Here is a 21811-nt window from a genome sequence, read left to right as displayed (position 1 = left end):
ACACATTGCTGCCCTGAACAAAATCTGGGTTCTGTTTGTTAAAGAAGCAGAACGTGGATATTGGTAGACAATAGGAACGACTGCCACATCATATTATCTACTTCTCAAAATATGCCTTGAATCCTCACCATTTTTTTAGTTTTGTTTTTGTAAATAGGAATTTTTTAAATGAGCACTTTATTTTTGGTTGTTTTTTGTTTTTAATTAAAATGTAATTCCTAAAGATACAAGGTGAGCACATGCCAAGCATTTATTTATAACTCATTTTTGAGGGAACTAGCTGGATAGGAAAACTGGTTCAAGGAACAGTACAGGAAATGAATATAGGTACTGAAAAAGAATGTTGAAATAAGACTGCTAGATTGGATACAAAACTTGTTCATGTCCTACAGGATAATGAAACAGTAATTTGGGGGTTGTCACAGAAATCATCTGTGTCTTTACTGGACAAAAATATGCAAGTTAAATGTGTAATTTCACAGATTCTGGGCCTTTTTCAATATAAATAGTATGTCAAACAAAAAACACATTCCACTAGAGCGTACAAACATGGGCGAGCTTTTTCTGTAAAGGGCCAGGCGATAAATAGTTTCAGACTTTATGAACCATACAGGGTCTCTGTCTCATATTCTTCTTTGTTTTTGCTTTTTACAACCCTTTAAAAGGTAAAAACAATTCTTAGGGCCCGTACAAAAATAGTTTGAAGGCTGGATTTACACTGTCCAGTGTATTGCCACTACCACATGTGGCTGTTTAATTAAAATTCAGTGAAATTAAATATTCATTTCCTCAGTTGTATTTCACGTGCTCAGTGGCCATAATGTAGCTATTGGATACCAATTTGTACAGTGCAGATACAGAACATATGTCGTTACAGAAAGTTCTATTGGACAGTGCTGCCCTAGCTATGAAATAATCCTTGGTCGGGCCTGCTAGACAGTTCTCTAGTATGACACTGAGAGAGCATGCAGCTATTCTTTTACCTTACTTCCAGAGTTTCTGTAATTTGTGTTATTTGTGCCCTTGTAGTTATAAATGGCTTCAAAGATTACTCTTGATCACATACACACACACACACACACACACACACACACACACACACACACGCATGTAGACTAGCCTGATTGTATATAGAGTATGGCAGGAGGTATTAGCAATTACTGACACTAGAGAATTATCCTCTCTGGAAATTTCATAAGGAACCTTAGGTTACCTTTTCAGTAGCTGGGTGGTTTTCATTTGTTTTTGGTTTTAGTTGTCTCTTTTGTCTCTTCTATTTTAAAGCTAGGAAGCAAATCTCCAAAAAAAAATCAAGAAAATCATCTCTACATATTTCACCTGTAGCATTTATACATTTGGATGAATGCTTCTCTCCTCAAGATTCCCAAAATATGCTAAAATTTCTTGCCTGCCAGGAAGGGACTTTCTTTATACTGCATGCCACAGAGTAGGTACCAGAGCAGTATCCTGAGTTGGTTCCATAGATGAACTACAATCCTTGTTTTTTAATAGTAACCTTGCCATACCTGATTAAGTGAGGTTTATTCTTAAATATGACATTCTAATTATGGTCTGTGTTGCACAATGAATTTGTCTGATTTTGTCCTAGTAAAAGGGAGGACAGATTCTTAATGATCCTGTGCAAGTAACTACATTGCCATGAAAAGTAAAGAGACTCAGTAGAAGTAGACCAAGCTTCCCTTTTGATTTGACACAGTTAGTAAGTGTGATTTAAGAAATTCAGAGTAACCCAATGAAATTAATAGTTTTAGCATCCTTATAAGGTGAAAGACAAATCTTTGTGATTGATTGCCTGGGGACCTTTGCGAAACATCGAAGATAGTTTAGGTGTAAAAGACATTCAGAGTGGTATACTACATAGCAATAGAAAAGAGCAAATTACTGAGACATGCAGTAATGTGGATGAATCTCAAAAATAGTATGCCAAGTGAAAAAAGCCATACACAAAAAGAGTGCATACTAATTCTATATGTGACATACTAAGCAAGACAAGAATTGTGTAATTATGGTGGGGAAAAAAATCAGAATAATTAGAACAGAGCAACTGGAAAAACACATTAAATACAGACTGGGTATTAGATGATACTAAGGAATTACTGTTCATTTTCTTGGGTGCAGTAATGACATTGTGGTTATACTAAAAAGAAAACGTGTAATGTGTGTGTTTATGCTTGGCGACTCTCACTTGGAAATTAGCCATGTATCCAAAGAGTGTCCATTAGTTAACCATTTACTGTTGGTCCAACCAAGGTCTTAAAGTTAACTAAGGATGTTGGAAATTATGCTTAAGCTGACAACTACTGAGCAACATAACTTCTGATATCAAAAAATGTAGCAGTGTTATAATTCAATTTAGTTTAATGTATAAATTTTTATTTTTCATAATCAGTCTCTTCATGAAAGAAAACTTTTAAGTTAAAAAAATCTTATGATGCATTGTACTCTGCACTGATAAAATCAGAGAAAGGCCATCTATTTTTAAGTTAGTATTAAAATTATCAAGTCAGATTGATTTGTCCAAGGATTTTTTTTTTTTTTTTTTTTTTTTTTGTGGCCATGTCTTGCGGCCTGCAGGATCTTAGTTCCCCAACCAGGGGACCAGGGATTGAACCTGGGCCACAGCAGTGAATGCACTGCTTCCTAACCACTGGACTGCCAGGGAATTCCCTAAGGATTATTTTTATTACATGAATTTGGATTCTAAATACAGATGCCTTTGAATTTTCAGCTTCTGTGCATTTTGCATTGTTTCTCTTTTGTCCTTAAAAAGCTAACACATTATAAATTTGGATGTTTAGTTTCTTTATTTTCTAAGAGTTCTAGATATATAGATTTATGTAAAAGCTTGTTCTCTATAAACCAATTCGAACAGAAATTCTTTTTTTTTTTTTTTTTTTTTTTGCGGTACGTGGGCCTCTCACTGTTGTGGCCTCTCCCGTTGCGGAGCACAGGCTCCAGACGCGCAGGCTCAGCGGCCATGGCTCATGGGCCCAGCCGCTCCGTGGCATGTGGGATCTTCCCGGACCGGGGCACGAACCCATGTCCCCTGCATCTGCAGGCGGACTCTAAACCACTGCGCCACCAGGGAAGCCCCGAAGAGAAATTCTTTAAGAAACTTTATTATCTACTTCATTAATAACCCCTGGAGATAGGAATATATTTCACATTCACACCATGAAGAAGTAAAGGCTTTTTCTCATTTATAGAGACAGACACACAGAGAGCTTTCAGCTTTGGTTCCGTAATTGTAGCCACAGGTCGAAAGTAATCCAAAAACACAAAACTGGCCCAGATTTCATAAGGGCTGTTCTTCTGTTAGTAGTCCTGAGACATGTTCTTGCACAAACAGAAGAACAGAAAAGACTAAAACCAGATTTTCCTGTAGTCTCTCATGCCACAGAAAGTGGATCCCTGTTATCTGGTGACAGATCGCCACATGGTCAGACACCTAAAACTCAGATTCCTGCAGACTAGATTCATGTGTGAGACTGACCTGGTAGTCTGTAGCCACTTGGTCCCTGAGGCAGTGTGGAAACGGACATGTGGCGAAGAACCATAAAGTGAAAACACAAAATCAGAAGGGAAAAGAACAGGGTAACAGCATTAGTAAAATTCACTTCCTGCTTGGGATTCACTCTAGGAGCCAAAATTAGGTAAACCTGGGCTCCCAGAGCCAATGAGGTACCCTTCTTGGGCCACTCAGTTTAATAGCTCCAAGCAGGTGAGCTCACTTGGACATCTCCATTGGTCCTACAAGACTGCCAAAGTGAAAATTTATTTTAAAAGTTATAAACATGACTTTCAGACAGTCAGGTATCTCATAAATGAGGGAACCAACAGGAACGGAAAGGTGTTTCAAAGAGCTTTTGAGGATCTGATTATTTGAGGCTCTGAGTATCTGCACCAAAAAAAAAAGAAATGATGGAATAAAATTGCATGTAGATATAAACTGGCTAATATCTTACAAAGCAGTGAAGTTATAACTATTTCTACCAGATGGAGATAATTGGCATCTCGGCTGGACAGAAATCTACATTTTGACATGTAGCATCACAGTCCGGGCCCTAATCAATAATAAATGGTGTGTAAGACAAAGGTACATTTCCCAGAGAAGTAAATCATCTTTGGGTGGGCGAAAGAGAGTGCTCCGTTGTGATTGAGAGGCCATCCTTTTGCCATATTTAGAAGTGTTTGATAATTTTTCTTAATGTTATGCAATCTATTAAAATGAACACCCTCCCCCACTTTTTCGTCATTTGGCCACACTCTCTCTTCAACAATGTTACACACATCATTGATACTACTAGGCTGGATGTCAGCCTGTGTTCCCAAACTTCCTAATTCCTGTTTTGATATGTATTTGTTAGACATTTATTGATTGATTTCAGGTTTTCTCAACAGTGGCACTATTGACATTTTGGTCAGCTAATACTTTGGTTGTAGGGGGTTGTAATGTACGCTGCAGGATGTTTAGCAGCATCTCTGGCCTCTACCCCCAAGGTGCCAGGAGCACCTCTTCAGTTGTGACAACCAGAATTGTGTCCTGACATTGCTAGTTCCCCCAGGAAGAGCAGAAACACCTCTGGTTAAAACCAAGGCCAGTACCCGCACTGTCTAGTAGAGTTATGATAAATGCTGTTGTTTAAATAATAAGATACTGTTGTGTGTAGAAAACAGATTAACATCCTCCCACCCCATTTTTGCCAATTCTTGAAGGAAGGGTTAAATTAGGCTCCAAAAATAAGAAACCATGCTGAAGTCCAAACCAACAAAGACTTTGAGTATAATTCTGAGGATCTTGAACATTAATCCTTCGCAGTGAGGAGCTTTAGAAAGTATTTGAGTAAGGAGGTGAAGGGTGTGTTTTCAGGCATAGCTTTTATACTGTTACAAGGCAGTGGAGTGGGACAAGACTGGCAACAGAAAGAAGAGGTTAGTGTTGGTTGTAGTGTTCACATGCAACTAGGTTTGTGAAGGATTGCAAGTGAAGGAAGAGGAAAGAAAGCTTTGAATCTAGGCATCTACGTTTCATAGAAAGGAACTTGGACCAAAGATGGAGTGGAGGAGAGCTGAGAGCTCTGATTCAGACCTGTAAAGTTTGAGGCACTTGTGGGATAGGTAGAAATACCCAGGGGATAGTCTGCAGCCTAACAGTATTAAAGGCTAGAGGTGGACATTTGGAGTTACCATCAGAGATATAAAAGTTACGGTTGGAACTTGAAAAGCCTATTAGAGTATAATTGAGGGAGAGGACCAAGACAGAACCTCACGGAATATCTACATTTAATGTACGGTAGGAAAAGGCAGCAAAGGATTTGGGAGGATAGTCAGAAAGATAGGAAGTAAGGACAGCTAGTGGTATCTCAGAAGTGTGGAAGGGCAAGAACTTGTCAAGAAGTTGGTCAACGGTAGATATCGTGCTACCTACCAAGTAAGTAGAGAGCCCAAGTAGGAGAGTACAGAGAAAAGGGCCTTTCGGTTTGGCATTAGTTGTCATTCAGGAAAGTGGTTTCAGCTTGAATGGGGGCAGAATCCAGATTTCAAGGGGTTGACAGGGAAAGGGCTTTAGGCTACTTTTTCAAAAAGTGTGAAGATGAAAAGACCGAGTGGTTGCATGCATAGGCAGTCGGGCTGAGGGAAGTGTTCTGGGGGATCAGGAAGGCTCACGCATGTTTGTAGACAGAGGGGCGGGGTAGGTGGCTAAAGGGGGAGGGATGAATCAAGGTCTGGGAAAATGGCATGGCTTTGAAGCAGAAGCAAGGAGAAGAATTTGTGAAAGTTAGAATTTTTAGATGAAAACACAGAGGCAGTCAAAGGAATTCATATCTGTTGGCCTCCAGGCTCTGGTAAAATCACATCTTTTACGAAAAATGAGAAAATTGACAGAAATGAGGTTGGGGACCTGAAGACATTATTTGGGTAAGAGTGAAGATAAGTTGCTCAGGAGAGCTGAAAGTTTTGGAAGCTGTAGAATTTCAGAGATTTACAGATGTAATGGGGATGAGGTCTAGGGTAGAGTGTGGCCCCTGGTGTGTCTCCAGAAGTAGACTCAGAGTGAGCATGCAGGGAAGTCCCTGTGGGGCAGCTAAGGTGCTCCTCCTGGGGAAGAACTCGGTCGGCATTTTGGAAATAAGATTGAGGAGAAAGATGGAACAGAAAGCAAATGTTGGAAATGCATTGGAAAAATGACTAAAATGGTTATTTTTATTTTATAGTGATATTATTAATGTAGGTGACCAGATAGAGACATGTTATCTTAACAGGTTAAAATGGACCTGTTACAGATATGTAGGTAATGATATTAAAAGTTTGTTTTATCTAAGGCACTATGGTGCTTCTAATTTATGTACGTTCTGTAGGACTCATATGTCAAAGTCTAAAAATCATATTAATCCTCCTACTTTCTTTTCTCTTAGAGATAACATATATCACCATTTATGCGAGAGTATCTTAAGTTATAAGAAATCTTTAGAATCCTGAAGTGTGCAGCCAAAGCAGAGAACTACCGGTCCGAACAGTTTTAGAAATCTATCTGTAATGTATTAGGAGCCTCCTTGCCTTTGTAGTTTCTCCCTCCTCCTTGATTTGTGGTGGACTTGAGTATCTTCGGTTATATTTGTGCCAGGGTGCAGTTATGCTCCTGGCAGCTGCCAGAGCGTGTCAGTTCTACACTCATGATAGATGATCTCAAGTTGCTATGTTTTTTAACCATTATGTCTTCCTTATTTTTGCACCTGTGCTGTCAATTATCATTTGCTGTTGCGTGCTCTGCAGGTAGCACCCTATGCTGTTCCTTTTGTATTTTCATTCAGCTGCTTCAAACCATGTGCAATCTGGGAGACAATCTGATAAAGTCCCTGAAGTGTGTGCCCATAAATAAGAGGTGGTAGATAGTGAAGAGTGGTGCCAAGAACCCTTTCCCCAGGTCAAACCTGCAGACTCTTGAATAGCCACTTTGATCCTTTCTGCTTTTAGCTATGTTCTGAATGGCAGGGGTTGCCAGGAGCTTCTCTCTGATTCGTGAATTGTTATATAGTTGAGAAGAACTGAATTTGTAGAAAGTAGAATAACAGAAATTCATTTTGCCATACGAAAGGGAAGTTACTGTTGTGTATATTATATGCTCCCCCCCTTTTTTCTTAAAATCCTGAGTAAAGTAAAACAATATATGAATGCTGCAGGATGGAGGGGAAACAATTTTGACTAACATTCAAATGTTCAGGTACCAAATCCAGCCAAATGCAAATGATGACTACTTAGATCCACAGAATCTTTCTTACCGATACAACTGATGGCCAGACAGTTTTGTAACACTGTATGCCTGTACACTTTATTGCTCACTCCTGAACTGGAGTATAGAAATCAATTGTTGCTATTAGTAATTTCCCAAGAGTAAATTGTTAATGAAAAAACGGAATCTGAATCTCAAGGGATAATTACTCATTCCTCTTAGGGGACACACAAAAAGGAGTTTTGGGTATGTGAAGCTATAACAAGCTCCTAGCACAGCTCTTCCTCAAATCTATGCAGTTAATCTTGCATTAATAGTTTTGGTTACTTGGGGGTAATGTCAGACAGCTGTGCTTGTATTGGGCACTTCTCTGCCAGTCTTCCTAGTGCTTACACGATAGGAGCTCTCCTGAGGCCCTCTGTAATCTTGTCATACAGCATCACAGCATGTTATGCATCCACTTTTAAACTTTTTTATTAAAATTAGGAAGTAGGGAATGTAATAAAATAATATATGCACATGGTTAAAACAAATCAAGTACTAGAGTTTTTATTAAGAATAGCAGTCCCTTTGCTTCTACCAAACACCCTAGCTTCCTGAAGGTAACTACTTCGCATTGTTTTTAGCTGTTTGTTCTGATGTTTACCTAAATAATTATAAATAATATACTGCTATTTCTTATCAATATTAGGCATTATGCACTTTCTTTACGATAAATGATGAGGCAAAAACTAGGCCCATTTTCTCAATTGCTATGGTCTGGATATTTGTGTCTCCTCAAAATTAATGAATGTTGAAATCCTCATGCCCAATGTGATGGTATTAGGAGAATGGGGCCTTTGGGGGGTGATTAGGTCATGAGGACAGAACCCCCATGGATGAGATTAATACCCTTAGAAGAGAGGCTTGAGAGAGCTCCATTGCCCCTTCCACCATGTGAGGACACAACAAGAAGACCGCAGTCTGGAAGAGGGCCCTCACCCGACCGTGCTGTCGCTCTGATTTTGGACTTCGAGCCTCCAGAGCTGAAAGAAATATCTGTTGTTTATAAGCCACTCAGTATGGCATTTTGTTACAGTAGCCCAAACAGACTAAGACACCAACATAGTTTTTTGTTTGTTTGGTTTTTGGTTTTTTTAGTTAAAGCAAGAAACAGGTTTATATAATTATGACATATAAATACTAGTTGTTGCAAGGCCAAGTACTTTATTATATTACATTATGTTCTCTTTCTGGTATAGCTTTTAATTTTTCCTGGGATTTTTATCTTCCCTTTTCTTACCTACTTATGAAATTTGCTTTAAACATCCCTAATATTTTACAAATATTCTTTTCATCTTAAGATATAAATATTCCTTTATATCTTAACTATTCTTTAAGCCTCTTTTTCTGGGAGAACACCCCTGGAGTCCTCTTCCCTCCTCCAGTCAGCTGGTTGCTCAGCTTATCTGCCGCATGGCTAAAATCTGTGGACTTCTATTTGCCACTCTTGGATGGAATTTAGTAATTACTTTATCTCTCATGTTTTTGGTGGCCTTCATCTTAAAATAGTTTCTCAAGAAAAGAATCCATGGGAGTAATTTTCTCAGCCTTTGGCATGCTAGAAATGTCTTTATTCTGCTTTATATTTGGTATGTAATGTGGATGTTATAGAATTATAGATTGAAGATCATTTTCCCTTAGCATTTTGAATGCATTGCTACCCTGTTTTCCCTGACTATCCAGACTTGCTACTGAGAATTTGACATTCTGATTATCATTCCTTTATGTGTGCCCTATTCCCACCCCGCCCACAGGATTTTTCTCTAGTGGGCCTTTAAAAAGTAATCATGCTTGGATATTCTGTGGACCCTTTCAAGGTGGGATCTGGGTGCACTGGCTCCCAAACAAGATTTAATGTAACTTTTTTCACTAATGCATGGGGTCTTATGCATTTTAGTTCCAGGAAATTATTTGTGTTATTTCTTAAGTGCCATTCTGTCTTTTTGGAATGCCAGTTATTTGGACTTAGGATATCCTAGATGGACGTTTAAAGTTTCTTTTCTTTCATTTCTTTCTTTTTCTGATACTTTTGGAGGGATTTCTTCCACTTTGTCTTTTGGTTCTTCTATTGACTCTGTTTTGGCCATCATGTTCGTAATTTGCTAGTGCTCTTATTCTAATTATTTTTTTCTTAGCATTTTGATATCTGTTTTATGAATTCATTATCATCTTATATCTGTTTGAAAGCAGTAATTAAAATTTTGTTTAAGTTTTCTTTTCTACCCTGCATTACCTACTTTCCTCCAGTTTTTCTCTATTTTGCGTTCTGCTTTATTGGTTTCTGTCTTCATATTTGCCAGACTTTCTTCTGACATGGTTTTTTTTTTTTAATGTTTCATACTAAATCTGAAAAGCCAGTTGGAAACCTTGTGTCTGGGCAGGATCTGTTGATAAGTGGCCTTTGTCTTGGATCAATTAGAGAATTAGCCGTTGTTTGAGAGGATATTTTTTTTTTGGAAGTCTGTTATCTGGAGAAGAAAGCTCTTCTTCCCAGGTTGGCTCACTGTTGCTGGCATTCCACTGAGTGGATGTAATCCACTTTTTCTTATCCAGTGGCTGCATAGTAGTCAGCAGTATTTGACTCCTGTGAATTCAACCATACACTTACTTAAGCTAAACAGGCAGCCTCATTTACATATTAGCAGGCAGCAGGGAGCAGCTCCAGTTCTGAGTAAGATGGACTCTACCCTGCCAGTCCTGTGACTATAGTGATAGAACCTGGACAGAATGCATGGAACAGGTATTTAAGGACTCTGAAAAGTAAACAGTAGCAGGCAGATTGGGAAAGAAAACCAGAATTCACAGTACCACCAAACCAGTGGTGAGTTTACCATTTTTTCCATTGTTATCTCTCAGCCTGAACTCAATACAGCCTAATCTGGAAGTGGAAATGGGCACTAGGGCACAAAAGGAGCACCTGGAGAAGCCCTCTAGTTTAACTCAAGGGGCAGAAAATGGAGCATGTAATACTGTGCAAAAATCCGTTTTTGTTTTTCTTCATTCCATTGCACACCAGTTTCCAAACAGTCCTATGATGGTGGCAGTGGGAGCTTGCAGGACTCAAAATTCTGAAGGAGGAGAACCTTCCTCTCTGATTGGTGGGGTTGTGGTTCCAGGAGGATGGGGCCAGTCTCATTGCTTTCTCTCCCTCTCTGTCCTTTGGATGGACCAGGCACAGTTGCAGAAATGTAAGGCAAAGTGGGGTAACCAAAGCCCCATCTTTCTGACTGGAGGACTGAAAAGAAGAGCGCAGGGAATCAGAAAACACTAGAAAGATGGCAGAGAGGGAGGAGCTCAGGAAAATGACTCCATCAAAGTTGTGTGTGATCTCCTAGGTTCATCCCCAAGCTACACACATGCATGGATCTACTCCTTATCAGCAAAACAAAGACTTTTGAGAACAATAGAAAAACCACCATCCAGGTCCCAGATTGGCCACTGGGTATCGCACATGTGGGACAGATACAAATAGCACTGCAGAGGCTTTAAAAACTGAACTGATATTGGAACCACAGCTCACAGAAGACTGGGTACAGCTTGCAACCTGAATCTAACTAGGTCAATTACCTGCTAGAACAGAAATGTTGACATTCATCATGGGTTTAAACAAGACACAGAACTCATAATATTCAAAATGGATACAATACAAAATTACTTGGCATATGAAGAACGAGGAAAATACCAAATCTCATGAGAAAAAACAGTGGACACCAGTGCCAGGATGACACAGGTGTTGGAATTATTTAACAAAGAATTTAAGACATGTATTATAAAAATGCTCCAACAAGCAATCACAAGTACTCTTAAAGCTAATAGTAAAAGAGAAAGTTTCAGCAAAGAAATAGAAGACATAAAGAAGAACCAAATGGAAAGGTTAGAACTGAAAACTACAGTAACCTAAATAACACCTCTCTGGATGAACTCAGTTTTTATTTTTTTAAAGATTAATTAATTTTTGGCTGCGTGAGGTCTTAGTTGCAGCACACAGGATCTTTCATTGCAGCGTGAGGGCTCTTCGTTGTGGCACATGGGTTTCTCTCTAGTTGTGGAGTGCAGGTTTTCTCTTCTCTAGTTGTGGCGTGCAGGCTCTAGAGTGTGTGGACTCTGTATTTGTGGTGCGTGGGCTCTGTAGTTTGCAACATGCAGGCTCTCTAGTTAAGGCGTGCGAGCTTAGTAGTTGTGGCGCGAGGGCTTAGTTGCCCTGTGGCACGTGGGATCTTAGTTCCCTGACGAGGGCTCAAACCCGAATCCGCTGCACTGGAAGGCAGATTGTTTACCACTGGACCATCAGGGAAGTCCCTGAACTCAGTTTTTAAATGGAGATGACGGAGTAGTCAGTGAACTTGAAGATAGAACAATGGAAGTTATCTAATCTGAACAAGGTGAGTAGAGGAGAAAGTGTGGTGCTAAACAAAATATTTGGAGAAATAATAGCTGAAAACTTCCCAAGTTTGGCAGAAGATGTAAACATAATGATTCAAGAAACTGTGAACTCAAGCATAATAAACTCAAAGAATTCCACACCAAGCATGTCATAACCACACTGCTGAAAACTGAAGACACATTAAAAATCATGAAAGTATCAAGACAAAAACACAGTTCAGGGAACAGCAACTACAGTGAGTACAGATTTCTCATCAGAAACCATGGAGACCAGAGAAGTGACACAATATTATTTAAGTGGTGAAAGAAAAGGACTTTTAACCAAGAATTTTCTGTCAAGTGAAATGAAAGTGAAATAAAGCATGATAAAGCATTCTCGGTTGAAGAAAACACTAAAATCATCGCCAGTAGCCTGCTGGAAAAGAATTGCTGAAGGAAGTTCTTCAGACAGAAATGATATACTATATCTGGGTAAATACAATAGATTACTTTCTCCTGTTGAGTTCTTTAAAGTGAGTTAATGGTTGAAAGTAAAATTTATGACATCATCTGATAGGATTTCAAATGTATGTACGTGGAATTGATGAGATAGCTGTAACATACAAGAGAGAGCAGGGAGGGTAGAGACTGAGGGTAAAGGAACCCATATGATGGTGGTGTTCTAAAATTTATACCCACAGGAGTTTAAATTATGGAGGTGACTGAGTGATGGCACGGAGAAGTCAATGCCATTGAAAGAAGAGTTTGATTACTTAACATTTCCCAAGACAAGAGGGCATGCCTCACCTTGCAGGGCCATCAGGTTTTTGGCAGGAGGCAGAAGCAGGAGTAAGGGGAAAGGCATAGCAGGGTAAACAGTTTAGGATTGGCTAGTTTGGATAATCCCTGCCAGCTTTGGGGCATAGGGGATGCCCTTAGTTGTTTGGTACCTGGTCCTGGCTTGATACAGGACTTGATTTGTGAATTAGATAAGGAGAAGGGGTGGGGGCACAGCACTGTACTCGAAAGGCATGCTGTAAGCAGGCTGGCCACAACTCCTAGGAATTAGCTAGCTGGGCGGGTGAGTCTCTCCCCAGGTCTGAAAGGCCTCCCAAGATGTCAAAGCATCATAAGATATAGAAAATAAAAAACACGAATAGTATGGGTGGTAAGGTTTATACATTCCTATTGAAGTGATAGACTACTGATTTTAAGTGGACTGTGAAAATTAAATATGTAATTGATCGCATGACTACTTTAAAAACTACATAAAGAGATACAGTAAAAAATGCAATAAATTACATTGTAATACTAAAAAATGTTTGCATAATGCACAAGAAGGCCAGATAGGGAAAAAAGGAATTAAAAATAGGGAACAGGCAGAAAACAAACAAATGGTAGACTTAAATCCAAACTTACTGATACTTTCATTGAAATTAAACAGTCTAAACACACCAATTTAAAAGAGATTATCAGAATGGATTTAAAAAACAACCAAACTGTGTGTTGTCTTCAAGAGACTTATTTCAAATATAATGATACAGGTAAGTTAAAATTAAAAGGAGGGGAAAATATACTGTGTAAAAATTAACCAAAAGGAAGCTTGGAGTGGCAATATTACTGTCAGACAAAATAGCCTTCAGAGCAAAGAGAGGGTCAATTTACTGAAAAGACATAACATTGCTAAATGTGTATATTCCTAATAATAGAGCTGCAAAATAGTTAAAACAAAAACTGGTAGCACTGAAAGGAGAAATTGACATACCTACAGTAATAGTTGGAGGCTTCAACATGTTTCTCTCAACAGTTGATAGAACCATGAGACAGAAAATCCGCAAGGATATAAGAGAACTCAACACCGCCAACCAACCAGGTTCTAATTGATGTTTATAGAACACTCTGCCCAGCAACAGCAGAATACACATTCTTTTCAATGCCCACGGAATGTATATCATGATAGATTATAACCTGGGCATAAAACGAATCTCAACAAATTCAAAAGAACTGAAATCATATAGAGTGTGTTCTCTGACCACAAAGGAATCAAACTAGAAATCAGTAACAGAAAGATAACAAGAAAATATCCAAATACTTGGAAACTCAACAACAGACCTCTGAATGTTAGATAATTTGAAGAGAAATTTTAAAATACATTGAGCTGAAGGAAAATGAAAATAATATATATTAAAATTTGTGAGATGTAGCTAAAGCAGTGATGAAAGAGAAATATTTTTAAATTTAAAAAATATATTTATTTATTTATTTTTGGCTGCATTGGGTCTTCGTTGCTGCGCATGGGCTTTTCTCTAGTTGCGGTGAGCAGGGGCTACTTTTCGTTTTGGTGCGTGGGCTTCTTATTGCGGTGGCTTCTCTTTGTTGCAGAGCACGGGCTCTAGGCACATGGGCTTCAGTAGTTGTGGTACACGGGCTCAGTGGTTGTGGCTTGCGGGCTCTAAAGCGCAGGCTCAGTAGTTGTGGCGAACGGGCTAAGTTGCTCCGTGGCATGTGGGATCTTCCCGGACCAGGGATTGAACCCCTGTCCCCTGCATTGGCAGGTGGATTCCTAACCACTGCGCCACCAGGGAAGTCCCCTGAAAGAGAAATTTATAACACATATTACATTAAAAAAGAAGAAAAGTCTCAAATCAATAATCTAAGCTTTCACCTCTAGGAACTAGAAAAAGATGAGTAAAATAAACTCAAAGTAAGCAAGGGGAAGGAAATAAAGAGCAGAGGTCAGTGAAGTTGAAAACACAGAAATAATAAACTCGATGAAACAACAAGCTTGTTCTTTAGGGAAAAAATTCAGTGAAATTGACAAACTTCAGCAACACTGAAGAAGACATAAATTACTAATAATCAGGATATCAACTACAGACCCTGCAGACATCAAAAAGATAAGGAAATCCTACAACTTTACACACGTAAATTTGACAACTTAGATGAAATTAGCCAATTCCTCAAAAAGTGGAGACTACCATAACTTACCCAATATGAAATAGATAATTTGAATAAGACCTACAGCTGTTAGGGAAATTGAATTAATAATTTTAAAATTCTCAAATCACAGCAAGATCCTTTTTGACTCACCTCCTAGAGAAATTGAAATAAAAACAAAAATAAACAAATGGGACCTAACGAAACTTAAAAGCTTTTGCACAGCAAAGGAAACCATAAACAAGACAAAAAGGCAACCCTCAGAGTGGGAGAAAATGTTTACAAACGAAGCAACTGACAAAGGATTAATCTCCAAAATATACAAGCAGCTCATGCACCTCAATATCAAAAAAACAAACAACTCAATCCAAAAATGGGCGGAAGACCTAAATAGACATTTCTTCAAAGAAGACATACAGATAGCCAATAAACACATGAAAGGATGCTCAGCATCACTAATCATTAGAGAAAGGCAAATCAAAACTACAATGAGGTATCATCTCACACCGGTCAGAATGTCCATCATCAAAAAATCTACAAACAATAAATGCTGGAGAGGGTAATGTAGATTGATACAGCCACTTTGGAGAACAGTATGGAGGTTCCTTAAAAAAGTAAAAATAGAACTACCATATGACCCAGCAGTGCCACTACTGGGCATATACCCTAAGAAAACCATAATTCAAAAAGAGTCGTGTACCACAATGATCATTGCAGCACTATTTAGAATAGCCAGGACATGGAAGCAACCTAAGTGTCCATTGACAGATGAATAGATAAAGAAGATGTGGCACATATATACAATGGAATATTACTTAGCCATAAAAAGAAATGAAATTGAGTTATTTGTAGTGAGGTGGATGGACCGAGCGACTGTCATACAGAGTGAAGTAAGTCAGAAAGAGAACAACAAATACTGTATGCTAACACATATATATGGAATCTTTTTAAAAAAATGGTTCTGAAGAACCTAGGGGCAGGACAGGAATAAAGATGCAGATGCAGGGAATGGACTTGAGGACACGGGGAGGGGGAAGGGTAAGCTGGGACAAAGTGAGAGAGTAGCTTTGAGATATATACACTACCAAATGTAAAATAGATGGCTAGTGGGAAGCAGCCTCATAGCACAGGGAGATCAGCTCAATGTTTTGTGACCACCTAGATGGCGGTGGGGGATAGGGAGGGTGGGAGGGAGACGCAAGAGGGAAGGGATATGGGGATATATGTATACATATAGCTGGTTCACTTTGTTATACAGCAGAAACTAACACAACATTGTAAAGCAGTTATACTCCAATAAAGATGTTAAAAAAAATAAAATTCTCATAAAAGGGACTTCCCTGGTCATCCAGTGGTTAAGACTTTGCGCTCCCAATGCAGGGGGCCTGGGTTCAATCCCTGGTCGGGGAAACTAGATTCCGCATGCTGCAATGAAGCTCCTGCGTGCGACAATAAAGACCCTATGTGCTGCAACTGAGACTCGGCACAGCCAAATAAATAAATACTAAAAAAAAAATTCTCAAGAAAGAAATTGCTGAGCCAAGCTGTTTCACTGGAGAAGTCTACAAAGTGTTTAAAAGAGTTAACACCAATTCTGCACAATCTCTTCTAGAAAATACAAGGGCAGAGAACACTCCTATATTCATTCGTAATCAGTATTTTCCCGATGCTAAAACCAGACAAGGCAGTACAAAATATAGCAAATAGAATCCGTCAATGTATAAAAAAATTATACATCATGACCAAGCGGTGATTATTCCAGGGATAGAAGGCTGGTTAAATATTGAAAAATCAGTTAATGTAATCTATCATACGAACAGGCTGAAGAAGTGAAATCATAACATGATTACATCAGTTGATTTAGTAAGGCATTTAACAAGTTTCAACACTCATGTTTCATGTTCATGCTCCTAGAAAAGTAGGAATATAGGGTAACTTCCTTAATTTGATGAAGAATATCTACAAAAAGTTTAACTTAATGGTGAAAGATTGAATGTTTTCTCCAAAGACTGAACGAAAGCAAGCATGTCAGCTCTCACCACTGCTTTTCAGCACAGTGCTGGAAGTTCTACCAGTACAATAAGGCAAGAAAGTAAAAGGCATATAGATCAGAAAAAAAACCAAAAGGAAATGACATAATTGTCTGCATAGAAAATCCCAGGGTATCTAGAAGAAAAAAATCCTAGAATTAGAAATATGATCAGCAGGGTCACAGGATATATGACCAATATACAAAAATCAATTGTATTTCTATTTATTAGCAATGAACACATAGGAACCAAAATTAAAATGCAGTGCCATGTTCAGTTGCTCAAAAAAATGAAATACTTGGGCGTAAACCTCATAAAATGTGTATAGGACTCAAAACTATAAAACAGTGATGAAAGAAAGCAGAGATCTGGAGAACTGGAGAAACATACCATGTTCATACATCAGAAGAGTCAGCAGATGTCACTTGTCCTCAAATCAATGTGCAAGTTTAACATAATTGCTAAATAAGATTATGCTAAAATTTGATTTGGAAAGGCAAAGAAACTAGAATAGCTAAAAATAATTTTTAAAAGAAGAATAAAGTGGGAGCAATCATTGTCCAATTTTAAGACATTAGATAATTATAATAGTCAAGACTGGTATTGGTGAAGGGATAAATTCATAAGTTGATGGGACAGAATAGGAAACCCAGATATAGACCCACACAAGTTTGGCCAACTGATTTTTGACAAACAGGCAAAAGCAATTCAATAGAGAAAAGATAGTCTTTTCAGGAAATGATGCTAGAGCAACTAGATATCCATAAGCAAAAAATGAACCTCGAACAAAGCCTCACATTTGATAACAAAAATGAACTCAAAATGGATTATAGATTTAAATGTGAAACTTTTAGATGCTAACACACGAGAAATCTTTGGGACCTAAGTCTTGATGAAGAAAAAACCAAAAATGGGCTTCCTTAAAATCAAAAACTTTTTCTGTCACAAAAGAGGATGAAAAGACAAACTATAGATAAGGGGAAAATATTTGCAAGCCACTTACTTGACAAAGGATTCATTCATACCACCAAGCCCATAGATATTCCACGTTTATCCAAAAGAACATGAGAGAGTAAAGAATTCATGACTGAACATTATTATAGTGCGTGGGTTGAGCTTTTCCCCTTGATGTTTTCCTTGTATTTCTGGTGTTCCATCTCCTTGTAGGAATCTTGTAGTTCATGTGTAAACAAGGAATATGTACACATTTGTATATAAATTCTAGTGGAGGACATGTGGCCATTATAACAGCAAGTGTACATAGTACGTGCAAGTTTGTAAAGCCTCATTGTAACCGGTTGCACAGGTTGAACTTTTTAAAATAGCACCATTTTGGATAACGCCATTCTGATTTTAGTGTAAAGTATAGATCAGATATCGCCAGGCTCATTTCTTACAGATGTCTGTCCAGAAAGCTCTCACTGATAATTTGAAGTAACAGTGTTTATTATTTAGTAAGCACGTGTGAGACACTATTGTCAGAACTTTACATTTATTATTTCTTTGAATTTCCTCAAAACACCTGAGATTGCACTAGCCTCTCTCTCTTTCACTGTTGGCAGAAACTGGGCTCAGAAGGGTTAGGTAACTTGAGCAAGGTCACCAGTTGCATGGCTGGAATTTGAGCCTAGGAACTGGCTCCAGTGCCCAGGTTATTAACAAGTATGCTCCATTGTTTGTGGGAGTGCTTTTTGCACCTTTACTTGATTCACACTTCAGCCTCCAGTGGCAACCTAATTGCTTAAGAACCCAGTTCCCTTTTTTACCTCGTTCAGGCCTCTTTCAATATCAAATTTCACTGGAAACCGTAGCTTTATATCTGAGAAAGGCAGTACTATTCAGCATTCTGTGGTTCTTTATATTTAGATCTACATTTAAATAGTCTGGTCTTCTTGGAAAACAGATGTAAAAGTATATAGGGTATATACATTGTTCCAGCCAGCTAGAAGAATTTTTTTGTTAAACTGATCTTGTTATTAAATGCCTTCAAAAAAATCAGTCTGTTTCATTTGGAAACAATAGTAGCAAAACAAAAGTCAAGGTTTGTTCTAGAGTAAATCATTTGATTTGATTATCTTCTCTCTTAATTATGTCATAGTAGTAATAAATGACTAGTAACAAGCAAAGATGTTTATTCTTTATAGACATAAATAAATCCAGTCTTGTCATTGTCCACTGTGCAGCTGGGCAAACTCCTAAGATCACATTGCAAGATACACTATTGAAAATGTTATACATACCTACCTTTTAGACTTAGATGCAAAGTTTTCAGTTCCCTGAAAACAATTAAGTGACTTACATCTGTTATTTTAAATATTTCAGTTAAAACGTGGTATTTTTTCCAAGGATGTTAGCATGCTTTTGACTTTTGTGCAGCTTGATATTGGTAATTTCATGTGTAACATAGTAATGTGCTGTAAGGAGCTTTTGTAAATTGATCTAATTTCTTATTTTCTCCTTACAGGAATATATTAAAGGAATCTGTGAACCCGAACTAGAAGAAAGAGAATGTTACCCCAAGGCCATGCACTGCATTTTTGTTGGGGCACAGAGCCTGTTTCTGAAGAGCTTGATTCAGGACACCTGTGCGGATCTCTGCATTCTCGACATCGGTCTTCTTGGCATCAGAGGAAGTGCCGAAGCTGTGGTCATGGCTAGGAGTCACATTCAGCAGTTTGTAAAGCTCTTCGAGAATAATGAGAACCTACCCAACAGCCAAAAAGAATCAGAGGTAAAAAGGGAATTTAAACAATTTGTTGAAGCTCGTGCAGACAGTTACACAATGGACTTGTTGATTTTACCCACTTCCTTGAAAAAAGAACTTTTGGCACTCACCCAAGGTGAGGAGAATCTATTTGAAACAGGAGATGATGATGTAATTGAAATTAGAGATTCTAAACAAACAGAGTTTACACAGAATGCTGCCACAGGGCTGAATATTTCCAGAGATGAAATTGTTTTGCAGGAAGAGGCAAGAAATAAAGCTGGGACTCCTGTTTCTGAGCTTACAAAACAAATGGACACAGTCTTTTCTAGTTCACAGGATGTACTTTTTGTTCCAATAAATGGTGTAACGCCAGATGAAGAGGCGCTTTCCAAAGACAGAGTGTGTCACAAAAGGAGGTTTTCTGATTCTGAAGAAAGGCATACCAAGAAACAGTTTTCGTTGGAAAATGTTCAAGAGGGAGAGCTTTTACATGATGGTAAGACATTAGCTGGAAGTGTCATCATTGACCTATCTGATTCTTCTACTGATGCTGAAAATTTAAGTCCAGATGTAAAAGACACTACTGAGGAAATGGAATACAACATCCTTGTAAACTTTTTTAAAACCATGGGCTATTCCCAAGAAATTGTAGAAAAGGTCATTAGGGAGTATGGGCCGTCTACTGAACCATTATTACTCTTGGAGGAAATTGAAAAGGAAAATAAAAGATTCCAAGAAGACAGAGAATTTCCACCTGGTACTGTGTATCCAGAGACCAAGAGAACCAAAAATAAAGGTGTTTGTAGCAGCATAAATGAGCTTACAGCAGATTCCACTCCAAAGAAAACACAGACTCACACACAGCAAAATATGGTAGAAAATTTTTCTCAGTTACCATTCAAAGTAGAATCGAAACCATGTACCTCAAATTGCAAAATTAATACTTTCAGAACAGTGCCAATAGAACAGAAACAAGAAATCTGGAGTTCAAATCAGAGCTACCTTTGTAATACGGACCTTGAAACTGATGGCCTTTTGCCCTCTCTAGCCCCTTCAAGTCCCAAAGAAATTGTCAATTTTGTTTCAAGAGGAGCTTCAAGTCACCAGCCCAGAATTCCAGTTTTTCCTGAAAATGGTGTGCAGCAGCAAGCAGAACCCTTGCTTCCAAATAATATGAAGTCTGCCTGTGAAAACCGCTCGAGGTGTTGTGCCTCTCCTCAGTCTAAGCCAAATTGTCCACCCCTTTCTCCACCAATGCCGCTGCCCCAACTGTTGCCTTCAGTTACTGATGCAAGGTTGGCAGGACCTTCTGAGCACATCGATTCCTCAGTTACTGGGGTTCAAAGATTTCGAGATACTCTGAAAGTGCCCTACAAGCTGGAATTAAAAAATGAACCAGGGAGGACGGATTTGAAGCACATTGTTATAGATGGGAGCAATGTTGCAATTACGTAAGTCCACTCTCTTCAAATTATCGTTTTCAGTAGGCCTCTTAGCCATGTCTCAGAATTGCATGTGTTTGTAGGAACTATCCTGTGTGTCTGTGTAGTTGACCTATAGCCTTACCTGACAGAAAGAAGAAAACAGCTGATTGGGAAAGTTTTGTTATTCCACCCTCTGGCATCGTATAAACTCTTTCTTCACTCTGCTGAACCTGTATTTCTGAGAGCAAGGAATGATAGAAAACTTGCCTTTTCACATTGCGTTTCCCAGTGATAAGCAGTAAAGAGACTTTTAAATCCTTAGGTTCTTAATGCCATGAACACCATTAGGTTTTGAATACGAGGATGAAGCTTAAGACAAAAAAGAGATTTTTTCTTTTTATGTACAGCATGCCAGGTCTTTAGCCATGTATGTGCAGGGGTAATAGGTGTGATGTACTTCTGTTATACTTTTGTTGATAGAGTGATAGCAATTTCCTTTCTAAGGAAATTCTTCAGTTTGGGCTTCTTTATGGGCCTCTGCTCCTACTAAAAGTTTGTATATTTGTTTTTAGTAAAAGGAGTTAAATGATTGTTTCCATTTAGCCTGTCTTGGAACCCTCTTAGGATTCTGATTTTATACTTCCAGTGTGGGATTGGATTTGTTCTCTAAGGGGCGGTTGGATATAGTGACTAAGGAGAGTTTGGGGGTCAGAGAGTCTCCACCTCACTGTGGACCAGCTGTTTGACATCAGGCAGGTTTCGGCCTCCTGAGTTTCACTTGCTACAGCCTTTTGCCCCGTCCTAAAGGACATCTTTATCACGCCATTTCAACAACTGCTAGGTAGTCTCCCTCCGGTTTTCAAAACCAGTTACTCCACTGATTTTGAAGAAGTCTTCAAGGTGTAGCATTTAAGTAGCTGCAGTTCAAGAAATGGGGCATGGAAGGTTGGCAGGACCTTCTGACATGGAATGAAGTTGAAATACAACTGGCCCTTTAACGATGTGAGGTTAGGGGGCACCGACCCTCTGCCCAGGCAAAATAACTTTACCATTCGGC

General features: G+C 38.7%; 1 protein-coding gene and 1 long non-coding RNA gene across 2 annotated transcripts in view; one reads left to right on the top strand and one right to left on the bottom strand.

Moving 5' to 3' along the window:
* N4BP1 (NEDD4 binding protein 1) overlaps positions 1-21811 on the top strand; it is a 48032-nt gene that overhangs the window by 7602 nt on the left and 18619 nt on the right. The window contains exon 2 of the mRNA XM_059999855.1: positions 19088-20781. Within this exon, the coding sequence (XP_059855838.1) occupies positions 19088-20781 (1694 nt within the window). The remainder of the gene's footprint in view (positions 1-19087; positions 20782-21811) is intronic.
* On the bottom strand, positions 13886-20485 carry LOC132416482 (uncharacterized). The gene is made up of 2 exons (XR_009517608.1): positions 20348-20485; positions 13886-14247 (listed from the first exon to the last, which is right to left on the bottom strand). It is a non-coding gene; the product is annotated as an uncharacterized lncRNA (long non-coding RNA).

This window comes from Delphinus delphis, chromosome 20 (assembly GCF_949987515.2).
Source record: "Delphinus delphis chromosome 20, mDelDel1.2, whole genome shotgun sequence".
In the NCBI taxonomy this organism is placed as follows: Eukaryota; Metazoa; Chordata; class Mammalia; order Artiodactyla; family Delphinidae; genus Delphinus; species Delphinus delphis.
Note: the sequence above shows the minus strand (reverse complement) of the source record. Positions and strands in the feature narration are given on the sequence as shown.